The sequence below is a fragment of the Oratosquilla oratoria genome, chromosome 9 (assembly GCF_046742065.1).
Source record: "Oratosquilla oratoria isolate Oo_2021 chromosome 9, ASM4674206v1, whole genome shotgun sequence".
NCBI lineage: Eukaryota > Metazoa > Arthropoda > Malacostraca > Stomatopoda > Squillidae > Oratosquilla > Oratosquilla oratoria.
Genome location: NC_134785.1, coordinates 11,548,018 through 11,564,785, shown reverse-complemented (window position 1 = coordinate 11,564,785; position 16,768 = coordinate 11,548,018). Strand labels below are relative to the sequence as shown.

Sequence of the window (16,768 nt, the reverse complement as noted above, 5' to 3'; positions counted from 1 at the left end):
TACACTTTTTAATCCACCAAGGCATTTACTCACTTCTCTCAATCTACATTCTACCTCCACCTTCACGGCACCTTTTCCTGCCACATTTGCACCCAAGTATCTAAAACTATCCACTTCCTCCAGTCACTCTCCCTTAATGCTCACTTCCAGTCTACTGCCACTTTCACCCCTTGTACATCTCATCACCTTACTTTTACCCACATTTATCTTCAGCTTTCTTCTATCACACACTCTCCCAAACTCTGTCACCAACTTCCTCAATCCCTCCTCCGATCCTGCCACAAGCGCAGTGTCGTCCGCAAACAACAGCTGGCTCACCTCCCACTTTTCTCCATTTTCTTTAACCATCTCCAATCCCTGACCCACTACCCTTGCATTTACCTCTCACACCACCCCATCCATGTATAAGTTGAACAGCCAGGGCAACATAACACATCCTTGACGAAGTCCCACCTTTACCTCGAACCACTCACTCTCTCCATTTCCAATCCTGACACAAGCTCTACTACCCTCATAAAAACTCTTGACAGCTCCTAGGAGCTTTCCTCCTATCCTGTATATCCGCAAAACCTCCCACAGTGCCTTTCTGTCTACCCTGTTGTAAGCCTTTTCCAGATCCATAAAAGCCCAAAAAACATCCTTACCTTTTCCTATAGCTTTCTCACATATCTGTCTTAACACAAAGATCTGATCTACACAACCTGTACCCATCCTAAATCCACACTGTTCCTCACCAATTACTCCCTCTGTTCCTCTCCTAATCCTCTCAATCAAGATCCTCCCATAAGCCTTCCCAACTACACTTAACAAACTAATCCCTCTGAAACTACTACATTCACACTTTTCCCCTTTTCCCTTGTAAAGTGGAACTATACATGCACTCCTCCAGTCCTCTGGCACTCTACACTCTCTCCAGCAAACATTAAATAACCTCACCAGCCAGTCCACCATCACTGTACCTCCTTTTTTTAGACATTCTGCATGGCATCCATCCAGACCAGGTGCCTTACCTGCTTTCATCATCTTAACAACTGCCTTCACTTCATCCTTCCTTATTTCTCCTCCATTTTCCTCACTCATCACGGTCATTTTCTTAGCATTTCCCACTGCAGTTATCTTTCCCTCCCTATCCTCCTTCACATTTAGCAGCTCTCTAAAATATTCTGCCCATCTTCCCCTTATTGCCTTCTCTTCCATTATCATCTCTCCATCTGCACCTTTTACCTTTTCTTCTCTACTTGATTTGCCTCCTCTTCCTCTCTTAATTTCTTTCCAAAACATCTTTTTATTACTTTCAAAATTTTCTGTCATTATCTTACCCCATTTCACATCTGCTCTCCTCTTTGCCTCCTTTACCTTTTTCTTTACTTCTCTTTTCTTTTCTTTGTACCTCTCATATGACTCCCTCGTCCTATTTTGTAACCAATCTGTGAAAGCTTGCTTCTTCTCTTCTACAACCTTCTTTGTTTCCTCATTCCACCATTCACTACCCTTCCTTCTATTTCCTCCTGTCCTTCTTGTTCCACAAGAGTGGCCAAATCAAAAGACCTTCAACCATCTATCCCTTCTGAACATCTTGGGAATAAAGGATTGCCCTGTCCCTTACCACGTTGCATGAGCTGAGGGCAATGTAACGAGGCACAGCATTTCTACAGCAAGGCACAACAGCTGAAGCTGGTTCACCCCCACTGCTTCATTATACAGCAACCCACCTCCCATCCACTCCAAATAATATCTGCTCTCATTCATTCTTATAACATGACAAAACCACCTTTGGTATACATGTATTTACCAAGTTGTATTATACGGGAAGGGGAGCTATGCTCTTAGTGACCTGTCTTTGTATCTCGCAGCATCTAGTTTATTCTTAAATTTTGTATGGGTGTGCCTTGACTGGCTACCTCCCTTATAAGGGGGAATAGGCCCTATGTATATAAATAGACAATTTTGCATTGAATATCTTGTTGTGATCTTGAAAACCCCTCCAACGTGTTGGGAAGAAACAAATCTGACTTCAAAAGCAACAAAATGGACAAAAAATTAGTTACCACATGAACATCTTGACAGTGTCTGGTGTGCCAGCCACCAAGGGAGTCTTTAAGGTAGGGTAGAGTGGCAGAGGACTGGAAGAATGCTTGAATAGTTCTGCTTTACAAGGGAAAAGGGAACAAATGTGAATGTAGTAGTTTCAGAGGGATCAGTTTGTTTGAGTGTAGTTGGGAAGGCATATGGGAGGGTTTTCATTGAGAAGATTAGGAGAGGAACAGAGGGAGTAATTGGTGAGGAACACTGTGGGTAAGATTTTTGTGGTAAGGCAGATATGTGAGAAAGCTTTAGCAAAAGGTAAGGATGTTTTTTGGGCTTTTATGGATTTGGAAAAGGCTTCTGAAAGGTAGACAGAAAGGCATTGTGGGAGGTTTTGCAGTTATATGGGACTGGGAGAAAGCTGTTAAGGGCAGTCATGATTTTTTATGAGAGTCGTAGAGCCGGTGTTAGAATTGGAAATGGAGACAGTGAGTGGTTTGAAGTAAAGGTGGGACTGAGACAGGGATGGCGTCATGTCGCCATGGCTGTTCAATGTGTATATGGATGGGGTGGTGTGGGAGGTAAAGGTGTGGGTAATGGGTAGGGGACTAGAGATGATTAAAGTAAATGGAGAATAGTGGGAGGTGAGTCACTTGTTGTTTGCTGATGACACTGCTTGTGGCAGGGTCAGAGGAGGGATTAACCCCTTCACTCCAGGCCAAAATCTCACCGGCAGCATTAGCTGCCAGACGTGTGATGTTGCGTCATAATACTCGCATTATAAAAAATAAAGTTACCGCTGTATTGCTCGTTCTCTTTCACCCGTGAATTTTGATAACTGTAGAAAATATGATGAAGCCAGTTTACAGAGTATGGGGGTCACGCAGGTACAACTACAATATATATAATCAAGACGCCGACATCGGCATCCTCGTGTACTCACTTGCTCCTCATGACGCCTACATAGGTGTCATCCTATCGAAGGGGTTAAGGAAGTTAGTGACAGAGTTTGGGAGGGCATGTGGAGTTTGAAGGTAAATGTGGGTAAAAATAAGGTGATGAGGTGTACAATGGAAGAGGATGGGAGTGAGCTGGAAGTAAATCTTAAAGGAGAGGGGTTAGAGGAAGTGAGCTTTAGGGGATGAGAGAAGCGAGTAAATACCTTGATGAATTAAAAATTGTAATGAGAAATAGGCATTTGCGAATGGTTGCAAAGAGGAGACTATATGAAGGTGTGATTGTGCCAATGGCACTGTATGTGGCAAAAACATGGAATTTAAGAGAGGCACATAGGAAAAGTTTAAATGTATTTGAGATGAAATGCCTGAGAAGTATGATAGCGGTTACAAAGTTGGATATAGTTAGAAATGAGGATGTGAGTGGAAAAGGAGATGGCAGATAGGGCTGATGAAAGAGTATTGGGATGGTTTGGACATATGGAAAGAATGAGTGAAGAAAGATTAGTAAAAGAGGTGTGGAAGGCAGAAGTGGAGGAAGTGAACTTGAGGGGATGACCGAGGATGAGATGGATGGATGGGATGAAGGGGACACTGAGCAAGAGGGGAATGTCTGTTGAGCAAGGAAGGGAGAAGGCAGGAGATATGGGTGAATGGAGAATGGCTGTGTATAGATGATACTGTGATGCAAGGGAGGGGATGGGTGGTAGGGAATGGTTATGTTTGAATGATATGACATGTCCTAAAGGGATTTCTGCATATCTTCTCTTTTTCTGCCTTGCTTTGGATGAACTGTATCTTGCTGCATTGCTTCTGAGCCAGTGCAGTAGGTGGGATACAGAGATGACCTGTCATCCATGTGGAGCTGAGATGGGAGGGAAGAAAGGGTGGTGGATGGGAGTGGAATGGGTGGGAGTTGGTACTTGCCTTTTGACTTGGCTACTTCCCTTGTAAGAGTAAGAGGAAAAAAGCCCTTGGTATATAGGTAGATAGATGAAGATGTTCCCCTACAGTTCTAAGTTGTATCCCTAAAAAAATTAATCTTAAAACAGTGACTCTTACCATGATACCACCATTTGGTTTTCTTTGGATTAGCACTGCAGGTCTTTACATAGTAACTGTTGTCTGGCGGCCGCTTCTGCAAAAATAAATTAATTCATGAGAGTTTAGCTCATGAAACTACAAGGCAATATAAAAATGTGAATTAAAATTCATATATTCTTATATCATTGGATTGCGTTCCTATGATCAGAATCCTGCAGCCTCATTGCAGTTGGAAATAGTCATTAGAACTTTCCAGAGATCTCTCCGAAAAAGAATGCAGGGCTGGTGTCTGCGTTGTGTGATGTCTCTTAATCTATGCATGGCTGAGCTCTAGGAAGAAATTTTGACTGCAATGTAAAAGTGTGGGACTTTCTGTCATCAGCTTGCAGTAGGACAGGAGCAGCTGCTGGTTGTCAGCTTCCTTTATAAGAAGAAGTGGAGGAAGTCTTTTGTGTAGTGTTACTGATAACCAGCCCTTCTATTCTTGGGGACAATATGTCAGAGAACTAGTCATGGAGGTGGTAAAACAGAATTAAGAAGAGCAACACAAAGGTACATACATACATACATATACCAAGGCTTTTTCCCCCTTACAAGGGGGGTAGCCAAAAAGAAAAAGGCATTAAATCATTCCCACTCATTCCATCCCTGAATACACTCCACACCCCTCCACCCTCCCTCTTATCTTAGCACCTCCTGAATGACGGGTCATCCCTGCACCTTGTCCACTGCCCTGGGTCAGAAGCAGTGTTGCAAGACACAGCACATCCACAGCAAGGCCGCTTCATTAAATCGGAGCTAAAATGAGAGGGAAGAAAGGGTGGTGGATGGGAGTGGGTTCCTGCATTTTGACTTGGTTACCACACTTGTGATGATGATAGGTTTTAATGTCACAAACTCTCCCCTATTGGAAGGCTAGGACAGTGCCCCTCACAGAGGGCTTTGTAGCGTGGAATTTAATGAACCATGCCCTTGGTTCAACTTCGCTGGTGGCATGATTCGAACTGTCATCCCCTCGACCTTTGCCGCAAGTAACGACGCTCTAACCCGCTCAGCCAGCGAGCTTCCTTGTAAGGGGGATAAATCCCTTGGTGTAGACAGGCAGAACCCAAAGGTGAGAGAGTAGAAGTTAAAAGTTGATTGGCATTCTTCTGAGTGGAAAAAAGTTTCTTATCATACAAGAATACTGTGCTAGTTAGATCTGCAAGAGTGTCACTATAGTCAGTAAGTCTCTAATGCATTGGCTGGAAGTAACTTATGTTGTCACTCCACCATATGAGGAAAACGTGGAGGAAATAGTTGATGAGGAGAATTCTTGGGCCTGGTCTAGAGACAGAGTATCAGGCCCTCAGAGTTATGTCTTCTGGTGGAGGTGAGGGTGTTGATGGGCTTCGAAGGCACTTAACCACTTCAGTACAAGTTAAATTCTCATCTTCCGCATTGGTTGCCATATGAAATATGCATCACACTACTTGCATTATAAAATATCAAGTCACTTCTGTATTACTCATTCTCTTTTACTATGAGTAATAATAAACACAGAAAACGTGATTAAACCAGTTCACAGAATCCGGTGGTAGCTCATGTACAACCACAACTACAAAAAAATAAAGGTAATCAAAAAGCTGATGCCAGCATCCTCATTTATCCACTCATGCCTTTCGTGGGAGAGAGGATTCAGAAGGGTGGATATCAGGGGGTCTGGCATGTAGCAGTGTGTTGTCTTCCAGTGTGTTAATGGAGTGGTGAGTGATATGATTATGAATATGTTTCCGGAAGCTGGTATTTGGTGGTTGTGGAGGAAGAGAAGTGCGGTCACCACCCAGCACTTCTAAGCTACCAGAAGAGGCTGGATGACCACGTTGTGAACAGCTGCCCAGGATGTAACACTTCACCCCATACCATACAACACATAATGGAAGACTGCATTATACACAATCATGCACGCAAACAACACAACATACGCTCTATAAAGGATTTGTGGGAAAACCCAGTTTCGGCTATGGCATTCCTTGGGGAGACGGGACTGCTCGGACAGACAGTCTAGGGAACGACAACAACAACAACCTACCCATGCCTTATGATGCCTATGTAGGCATCATTGTACTGAAGTGGTTAATGGTGTTTGTTTTGTGGTCTTAAAAAACAGACAGCGAGAATCATTTCTCTGCAGCCCGTTTTCAAAACTTATCAATACTCTCATGTCCATTTGCATCAGCAGTGGATCAGGGCTCTAGAAATCAACACTTCGTGTAACAATGTACAAATTGTGATGCACAAGTATTTGAAAAAGATGAATGAAGTAAATTTCAAGAAAGTCTTCAACCAGAAATTAGGCTATTTCCTGTTCAAAGACTTTTGTGAAAACATTCTGGAAGATCACAGCATGGTTTTTATGAAGAGATAAAGTCATATGAGAAGATGGTAGAGACGGAAGAGGAAGAAGGTGCCCCGGGGAATCTATGACGACATTTAAAGATGCAGCTCCGAGGGGGCGACATTCAATCTTCAGATTCAGTGCAAGATCTCTCTCTATCAACTTTACAAGAGATTACAAAGGCGGAGCATGCCGACAGGAGACCTTTTGGTCCATATCTAGGTCGGATGAAAAAAAAAAAAAAAATTAGATAAATAAAATACAGAAATAAATGCATAGGTATAGATAATAAACAAACAGGTAAATAGTAAATAATAATAAATTGACATATAACTAATAATAAATGAGAATCAAACAGACAAATGATAAAACAAAGACAAATAATATAAAATAAATAATCATCATTACAGCATCTTGCTTAGCTGTTTAGCTAAGTGATTTTTAAAGCTTCGAACTGAACTACATTTAACATTGCACTGCCTCTGCAAGAAGTTTATTCCATTCATTAATCACACGGTTGGTGAAGTTGTTTCTACCCACTTCCAAACTGAATCTATTTCTGGACAGTTTGAGACTGTATTTTTTACACTCTTTCACACATGGACAGCGGACACCTGATCACTGCTTCCCTCCTACTTTCAGCTGGCGACATGGAAACCGTCCTACACTGATACAATGCAGACATCAGCCCAAAGTTTCTTTCCAGAGAGATTTGTGGGAGGGCATGAGGACTGTTGCCAGCTGCTGTGGGACTACAGGTTTTCCATATGGTGAAACCCGAGGCAACAACAGCAATCGCAACAAATTATGGGATAGGTTGGGGTAGGTGCATGCCTTGGCTGGCTACCTCCATCATAAGGGTGAAGAAGGATTTGGTATATACAGTAGATAGATAAATAGAAAGAGTATCATTATTATTTATCTTATATACATACAACAGTACACAAAATAATAAAAAAAGAAAGAAAAACAGTATCAAACCCACCTTTTCTTTGCAAGATGACAACATGGATATGATAGAGAGGCAGATTGCTTGCACCGACAGGGCAGGAGACCAATCTTCTGTGAGGATACTGAGGCAGATGTGTCCATTGGAATATATATGGGGATGGACTGGAATATTTTCGCCTACAAATATAACCTGAAAGTAAACCAACAAATTCTGAGTTTGTGAAATATATACTTTGCATTTTGAAATGATTTAATCTGCATCCACAAGATGAGTCAAATGTTTAAGTTCTTTAGGATGGTATGAGAGTCTACAATGAATATGAAGTACCAAGATAGATTTATTTATTATCTATTTGTGTATCTATTCATTTACTTATCTATTATAATTTTTTTTCCCAAGGGGATGTGTATTATATGCCATCTGGACAAATGCTGGGTCAATAGGGAATGTCCCCTAAGCTGCTGTATTTACGTAACGGAAATGAAATCAAATAGGACACTGGAGCAAAATCGATCAGTCCCAATTTCTTGACATGTTAGAGGATGACGCTGCTGACAGCTGGTATTTTGTACGAAGAAACTTTGATAACAAGGGACTGAGTTCAAGGTAAAATGGAATGTTATCCTTGGTGTATCAATAAATGGGTCTGAAATGCAGTTTAAAGCTTTGATTGATAATATAACCTATTCCATGAGTGAATCACTACCACCTACAACGAATACACATCCATTCACTGTGGAACAATGTCAATATCTATTAAACTATATCTTATACAGAAATTAACTACATTTTCATTCATCTAATCTTTGAAAAATGATAAACAAATGAAGATAAATAAATAAACAAATCAGTCAGTCCATTGATCAATCAATCCACTGGCCCAGGCAAATAACGAGAAAACAAAATAATTGAACAACTAAATGAATAAATAAAATGAATCGCCGAATAAAATAGAATATAAAACAAATAAATCAAATAAATCAGTCCATCAATCTATGAGTAGTTAAACATAGAGATAAATAATTTTTTCTGAATATATTCTCATGAGAAGACAGGATTCTCAACCTGAGCGACAGGCAAACTCAATTGACCGTTGAGCCCTGGCCACATTGAGCAGCGAGACTAACTTTGAAAAGGGCAGAGGCTCAAATGAAGAAGGTCACTCCTCCCCTAAATACTTTAAGAATGAAAGCCAAAATGCCACGTCTGTTATATATTTAGCATCAGTAGCTGAACACCAAATGCTAGTATTGCGTTTTTATAAAAACATATTTTTGAATTTTGACTAAAAGCGCACTAAAATGAAAACAAAGAGGAAATTTAAATTATTTACGTGAACTATGAACTTCGACTTTGAGAAAATAACTGCTTTCAAGTCGAGATCAACAAACATAAATTTTCACTAAAATAAACATGACCTGATCACCATTTTCTTTAATAACAAATTGAAGGATTTTTTTTTAGGAGACTTTAGAATCATGAAAATAGGAAAGGGTAGAGTGAAAGAGGACTTACTTCAGGTGAATCGAATGGATATTTTGGAGTAAACTTAAATTGTAGTTGAAACTTTTCTCCTTCATAGAGAGTTCCTGCCGCTCCTTCCATATGGACCAGCCATCTGCAAGAGGAATGTAAACATCAAACATGGCGGCGTGCGTACATCATGCACAAATAACACAAAAAACTGTTTTCCAAACAGGTGTGTCAAGTCATTAAAGAGAGGACACAGATCAATTGGAAACCATATATGAATTTATAGCTAAATTCAATCGATGAAGGAAAAGATATGGGGCTTCACGTGTATTACAATGGTGTAAATACAATTAAGTAAAACAAACACAAACACACACACGAGCGCGCGCGCGCACACACACACACACACACATACACGACTCGACGGCGCAGTGGTAGCGTTCGCGGCCGCCACTACGGCGGTCCGGGTTCGAATCCCGCCCAGGGGCTGAAATAATTTCAGTATCACTGCACTGCGAGTCGTTACTCCGACTCTCGTGGGCAGGGAGTTGTGTGTGTGCATTACCCACAGATATGTCATATATGAGCTCTGAGCTCTCTTCCGGGAGGGTAATAGCTGTCGATCACGAGTCCAACACGTGACCCAAGACCATGGTGAATCACACACACACACACACACACACACACACACACACATGTACGTTTAGATTTACAGTAGAATGTGAATAGGAGCAACGTTCGTAGGGTCCCGTCTCCCTTTTTCTAATTCTTATCCTACCTGGCTTCAAATTCGCGCGCGCGTGTGATTCATCATTGTCTTGGATCGCGTGTTGGACTCGTGATCGACAGCTATTTCTCTCCCGGAAGAGAGCTCAGAGCTCATATATGACCAATCTACGGGTAATGTTGTGACCTCACACCCACACCCAACTCCCCGCCCACGAGTTGGAGTAACGACTCGCAGCGCAGCGATACTGAAATTGACTTTTAATAGATATCACACAAGTAATTAACGAGAAAATGTTGTGACGGGGCGAGGTGTGGTTATGATGGTCAATTGAAAGTTGCTCAAACACAGAACGAATTTCTGGGATACCAGAAGGAAATAGGCCTAGTTATGGACCAAAAGGTCTCCTGTCGGCATACGCCTTTCTAATCCTTTGTAAAAAACTGGTTTACCAATAGAGTAGTTAACGAATGGAATAGACTTAGTAACCATGTAGTAAGCGCCGAAGATATTGTTTGTTAAGAGATGATTAAATAACTTATTAGTTATGTCAATTTATTATTATTTACTATTTACCTGTTTGTTTATTATTTAACTACAACTACGCATTTATTTATTATTATCCATATTATTATAATTTTTATTGATTTTTATTTTCTTTATTTATCATTATTATAATTTTTTTCCGCATCCGACTTAGTTATGGAACAAAAGGTCTCCTGTCGGCATGCTCCTCCTTTGTAATACTTTGTAGCTTTATGGATGGAGATGAAAGGTGGTAATGGACATGGAACTGCCTAGTGTAGGCCTTATGGTCTCTTGCAGCCTCTCCTATTTCTATGTTCTCGTGTACGAAGAGCTGAGACGGAGTGGGTGTTCTGGGAGAACAGGGGAAGAACAAGAGAACAAGAACAAGAAGAACTTGAACAAAGGAATGTAGGAAAACGATTTGGGGGAATGAAGAGAACACATGATAAGGGATAGAACTCGGACTGGGAAATGTGGAGGTCTGTGTGGAGGAGAAAGAGAGTAGATTTAAAGGTGGCAGTCTGTCACAGGAAGTGGAGTGGAGGTGGGCGTGTGTGCGTGCGTGCGTGTGTGTGTGTGTGCGAGTGTGTGTGTGTGAGTGTGTGTGTGTGTGTGTGTGTGTGTGTGTGTGTGTGTGTGTGTGTGTGTGTGTGTGTGTGTGTGTGTGTGTGTGTGTGTTTCACCATTGTCTTGGACCATGAGTTGGACTCGTGATCGACAGCTATTTCCCTCCCGTAAGAGAGCTCAGAGCTCATATATGACCGATCTACGGGTAATGCTGTGAGCTTACACACACGCACACGCACACAAACACACACACCCAACTCCCCGCCCACGAGAGTTGGAGTAAGGACCCGAAGCGCAGCGATACTGAAATTATTTCAGCCCTGGGCGGGATTCGATACCCGGACCGCCTTAGTGGCGGCCGAGAATTCTACCACTGCGCCATCGAGTGTATGTGTGTGTGTGTGTGTGTGTGTGTGTGTGTGTGTGTGTGTGTGTGTGTGTGTGTGTGTGTGTGTGTGTGTGTAGGGAGGGGACAAAGTGAGGGTGTGAAAGGAGGAGAGGCCCATAACGAGGACGAAGAGGAGGAGGAAAAGAAGAAAATGGAGAAGAAGGAGGAGGAGGAGGAGGAGAAGAAGAAGCAGCAGAAGAAGGAGGAGAAGAAGAAGATGAAGAAGGAGCAGCAGCAGAAAAAGAAGAAGAAGAAGAAGAAGAAGGAGGAGAAGAGGAAGAAGAAGATGAAGAAGAAGAAGGAGGAGAAGAGGAAGAAGAAGAAGATGAAGAAGGAGAAGAAGAAGAAGGAGGAGGAGAAGAGGAAGAAGAAGAAGAAGAACAGGAAGAAGGAGAAGAAGAGAGAGAAGAAGAAGAGGGAGAAGAAGAAGAAAAAGAAGAAGAAGAAGAAGAAGAAGAAGAAGAAGAAGAAGAAGAAGAAGAAGAAGAAGAAGAAGAAGAAGAAGAAGAAGAAAAAAAAAAAAAAAAAAAAAAAAAAAGGAGGAGAAGAAGAAGAAAACGGAGGCAGAGAAAGAAGAAAGGTGAATGGAGAGAGAGAGAGGTTTCAAAGCCACTAAAGACTGTTATGTAGCAAGGAGGACATTTTTAAGAGGACGGAGATGAAGATAAAGAATAAAAGAGAACAGCTCCTCAGAGACAAGATGGGGGGGGGGATACTCCGTCAGGCGACCGCATGGGTAGGGGTGCTGAAGTGTGGGGATGAAGAAGAGGAAGAGAAAAGAGAGGAAAAGAGAGCGAGAGAGAAAAAAGAGAGAAGAAGAGAGAAAGAGAGGACAAGAAATAGGGAAGTGAGGAAGACTGCATAGGTAGGGATGCTAGAGTGTGGGGAGGAGGAAGAGAAGAAAGAGGAAAAGAGAGGAAGAGAGGAAAAGAGAGAGAGAGGACAGAAGTGCACGCTCAGGGAAGATGGGAAGACTGCATGGGTAGAAGAGGAAGAGAAAGAGAAGAGAGAGGAAGATAGAAAAAGAAAGAGAAAGAGAGGACAAGAGTGCACGTTCAGGGAAGCGAGGAAGAGAAAGAGAAGAAAAAGAGAGGAAGAGAAGAAAAAGAGAGGAAGAGAGAAAAAAGAAAGAGGACAAGATTGCACGTTCAGGGAAGCGAGAAAGAGAAGAGAAACAGAGGAAGAGAGAAAGAGAGAGGAAGAAAAAGAGAGAGGACAAGATTGCACGTTAAGGGAAGCGAGGAAGAGAAAGAGAGGAAAAGAGAAAGAGAGGACAAGAGTGCACGCTCAGGGATGTGGGGGGAAGGCGGTACAAAGGCTGTGTGAAGGCCATGACTGAGGTTGGATGGACTAACGTGAGAAAAAACGAGAGAAAGAGGGAGGGAGACCCACAGGCTGAAGAATATCAGCAGAGTTTATAAAAAAAAAAGGACTAAAAGATTGTTGTTGTTGTTGTTCCCTAGACTGTCTGTCCGAGCAGCCCCGTGTTGTTGTTGCTGTTCTTGTTGTTGTTGTTCCCTAGACTGTCTGTCCGAGCAGCCCCGTGTTGTTATTGTTGTTCCCTAGACTGTCTGTCCGAGCAGTCCCGTGTTGTTGTTGCTGTTGTTACTGTTGTTGTCGTTCCCTAGACTGTCTGTCCGAGCAGTCCCGTGTTGTTGCTGTTGTTATTGTTGATGTTGTTCCCTAGACTGTCTGTCCGAGCAGCTCCGTGTTGTTGCCTTTGCTGCTCTTGTTGTTGTTGTTCCCTAGGCTGTCTGCCCAAGCAGCCCCGTGTTGTTATTGTTGTTGTTGTTCCCTAGACTGTCTGTCCGAGCAGTCCCGTGTTGTTGTTGCTGTTGTTATTGTTGTTGTCGTTCCCTACACTGTCTGTCCGAGCAGCCCCGTGTTGTTGTTGTTGTTGTTGTTGCTGTTGTTCTCTAGACTGTCTGTCCGAGCAGCTCCGTGTTGTTGTTGTTGTTGTTGCTGTTGTTCCCTAGACTGTCTGTCCGAGCACTCCCGTGTTGTTGCCTTTGCTACTGTTGTTGTTGTTGTTGTTGTTGCTGTTGTTCTCTAGACTGTCTGTCCGAGCAGCTCCGTGTTGTTGTTGTTGTTGTTGCTGTTGTTCCCTAGACTGTCTGTCCGAGCACTCCCGTGTTGTTGCCTTTGCTACTGTTGTTGTTGTTGGTGGAGAGAACTTCACAGGATTTGCATGTGTGGTGATGTCACAACACAAGAGGCAAAGGAGCTATTGATGGCAGCTGGGTATTGGGTGGTGCTTTTCAAATATGCAAACGAAATTTGAGTGAAAATAGAACTTTGGGATGTGTGATATCTCCGTGGATGTTCAATGTACATAGGAATAAAGGCCATGTGACCGACGAGAAGAAAACTGACGACAAAATGTAATAAATGGATAAATAAATAAATAAATGAAAATAATAACAATAAAATATTATTAATAATAATAATAATAATAAATTTATCTATCTAAATACTGAGCTTCCCCCCCCCTTTCCCATCTCGGCTCCTCCTGGATGACAGGTCATCCCTGTATCCAGCCCAGTGCCCCCCTGGGTCAGGAGCAATGCAGCAAGACACAGTGCATCCACAGCAAGTCCGTTTCACTTCATCGGCGGACACCGCTCCAGCCCCCCGTCCCCTCATGCAGAGAAACTGCGAGGAAGGGTGGGGAGATTTGGAATAGCGAGATGCTGGAGCTGGTGACAGTGGATATGAAGAGGGGGGCGCCGCCCCAACAAACAAACAAAGAGGGATCGTAAATGTTGAGGGATAAGATCGAGTTTGGGCCGGGATGCTGCTGGAAGAGGCAAAAGACTTTTAGATAACGAGAGAAGGACGTAGCGGGTCCAAGCAGGGGCAGAATCGAAGAGAACTTCCGAAGTCCCAAGTTCGAAGTTTGGGGGACAAAGTACTGGAGAGAGAGAGAGAGAGAGAGAGAGAGAGAGAGAGAGAGAGAGAGAGAGAAGGGAGAGAGAGAGAGAGAAGGGGAGAGAGAGAGAGAAGAGGAGAGAGAGAGAGGAGAGAGAGAGAGGAGAGAGAGAGAGAGAGATGAGAGAGGAGGGGAGAAGGAGAGTGAGAGAAGGGAGAGAGAGAGAGAGGGGAGAGAGGACAGAGAAAGAGAGAAGGGGAGAGAGGGAAGAGAGATAGAGAGAGAGAGAAAGAGAGATGGGAGAGAGATGAGAGAGAGATGAGAGAGAGAAAGAGAGATGGGAGAGAGATGAGAGAGAGGGGAGAGGGAGAGATGAGGGAGAGGAGAGAGAAGAAAAAGAGAGGAGAGAGAGAAATGAGAGGTGGAAGAGAGGAGAGGTGAGAGAAAGAGAAGAGAAGGGAGACAGGAGAGATGGGAGAGAGGGAAAGAGAAAGAGAGAGAATATGAGATAGACAAACAGATAGAGAGAGGGAGGGAGAGGAGAAAGAGAGAACTGCTAACGCCAAAACCTGACCTATGATTTATCAGTGCTCAAATACATATTTTGTTGCTGCAGCTTAAAAAAAAAAAAAAAAAAACAGAAGTATATCAAATACTCAAGAACGTTTTCTTTTCTTTTCTTTTCTTTTTTTAAGACAGAATCTTCGCCTGGCCTCGTTTATTCCTGATGGCCATTCTTCCAGAGGCTTATCGAGACCCCAGACCGAGACCAGACGAGTAACAAGCCTATGTATCTCGAGGCCGGGCGGGGGGGGGGGAAGGGGGAGGGGAGAAAGGGGATGGGGGAAGGGGGAAAGAGGGGGAAGGGGAGGGGGAAGAGGGGGGAGGGGAGGGGGAAGAGGGGGAAGGGGAGGGGGAAGGGGGAAGAGGGGGAAGGGGGGAGAGGGGGAAGAGGGGAGAGGGGGAAGGGGAGGGGAAGAGGGGGAAGGGGGGGAAGGGGAGAGGGGGAAGGGGGGGACCCAGTGACGCCTTCACCCCCCTTCAACGCTGTGACGAACTTGACCGATTTCCTTCTGGCTAAAGGACAAACGATTTTAACTAAGATGGAAGGACGGGCCCCTCCTTGAAGAAGCTCTCTACCGGTCGAGACCCCCCTTCCCCGCTCCCCTTCGCCTTGCATACACGCCTTGTCCTCAGCCAGAATAAAATCAATAAAGTCTGTCACTTGGATGAAAGGCGACGAAGAGTGGGAACCTTTTGTGTGGTCAGCAGAGAGGGGAGAAGGGGGGAGGGGGCGAGGGGAGGGGGCGAGGGGAGGGGGAGGAAGGAGGGGGAGGAAAGGGAGGGGAAGAAGGGGGTGGAGAGGGGAAACAGAGGGGATCAGGAGAAGATGAGAGGATGAGGAGGGGAGGGGAGAAGGAAGGAGGGGAGAATGGAGGAAAGAGGGGAGGGGAAGGAGAGGATGAGAAGGGAGGAGGGGAGGGGAGAATGAAGGAAGAAGGGGAAGGAGGGGAGGGGATGAGGGAGGAAGGAGGGGAGGGGATGAGGGAGGAAGGAGGGGAGGGGATGAGGGAGGAAGGAGGGGGAGGGGAGGAAAGAGGAGAGGAGGAGGGAGGAAGGAAGGGAGAAGGAAGGAAAGAGGGGAGGAGGAGGGTGGAAGGAGGGGAGAAGGAAGGAGGGGAGGGAGGAAAGAGTGGGAGGGAGAGGAAGGAGGGGGAAGGAGGGTGAAGGAGGAAGGAGGAAGGAGGGGGAGGGAGGAAGGAGGGGAGAGAGAGGAAGGAGGGGAGAGAGGGGAAGGCGAGGATGGAGGGGAAGGGGAGGATGGAGGGAAAGGAGAGGATGGAGGGGGAGGATGTAGGGGGAGGGGAAGGATGGAGGGGGAGAAGATGGAGGGGGAGGATGTAGGGGGAGGGGAAGGATGGAGGGGGAGGAGGAATGGGGAACTGCCAACCTTCTCCCCCTCCCCTCCCCCAAATGCACCGGGTGGAGTGGTGGACAGTTGTCGAGACACGGGGGAGGGGGGAGGGGGAGGGGAGGGGAGGGAAGGGGGAGAGGGGGGTTAATGACGCAAGCAAGTTTTGCAGGAGGAACGTCTAAAAAAAACAAAGGATCACCTTAGAGTCACTCTTGCAGTAGGTCGAGGGCGAGAAGAGGAGGAGGAGGAGGAGGAGGAAGAGGGTGGGGAGGGAAGATGTAGGGAGAAGAGGTAGAGGAAGGGAGGGGAGATCGAAAAGAGGAGGGGAGGAAGGGAAGATGTAGGGAGGAGAGGTAGAGGAAGGGAGGGGAGATCGAGAAGAGGAGGGGAGGAAGAGGATGGGGAGGGAAGGAGGAGGAGGGGGGAAGGAAAGGAAGGGATGGGGAGAATACGATGAGGAAGAGGAGGAGAAAGAAGAGAATGGGAAGAGCGAGGGAAGGAAGTGGAGGGGGAGGTGGAGGGTGAAGGAAGGAGGAGGGCATGAGGGTAAGGTTTAGGAGAAGGTGGAGGATTAGGTGGAGATGGAGGTGGAGGGAGTGAAGATGAGGGTAAGGTGGAAGAGGAGGGTGAGGGCAAGGTGGAGGAGGAGGGAGAGGGCAAGGTGGTGGAGGAGGAGGAGGGTGAGGGCAAGGTGAAGGAGGAGGAGGAGGAGGGAGAGGGTAAGATGGAGAAGGTGGTGGAGGAGGATGAAGATGGAAGAGGGAAGGAGGAGGAGGAGGATGAAGGAGACGAAGGAGACGACGAAGAGAGAGGAGAAGAAGGAAGGGGGAGAAGGAGAAGAAGAAGGAAGAAGAAGAAGAAGAAGAAGAAGAAGAAGAAGAAGAAGAAGAAGAAGAAGAAGAAGAAGAAGAAGAAGAAGAAGAAGAAGGAGCCGCTGGGCAAGCACG

At 44.9% G+C, this 16,768-nt stretch overlaps 1 protein-coding gene across 4 annotated transcripts in view; it reads right to left on the bottom strand.

Moving 5' to 3' along the window:
• The window catches only part of LOC143028185 (ubiquitin-conjugating enzyme E2 W), a 116,282-nt gene that overhangs the window by 10,588 nt on the left and 88,926 nt on the right, over positions 1 to 16,768 (bottom strand). For all 4 annotated transcript variants that reach the window (XM_076189953.1, XM_076189952.1, XM_076189951.1 and 1 more), the window contains 3 exons: positions 8,870 to 8,972; positions 7,388 to 7,543; positions 4,044 to 4,119 (listed from right to left, as the gene is read on the bottom strand). In XM_076189953.1, coding sequence (XP_076046068.1) covers positions 4,044 to 4,119; positions 7,388 to 7,543; positions 8,870 to 8,972 — 335 coding nt within the window. The remainder of the gene's footprint in view (positions 1 to 4,043; positions 4,120 to 7,387; positions 7,544 to 8,869; positions 8,973 to 16,768) is intronic.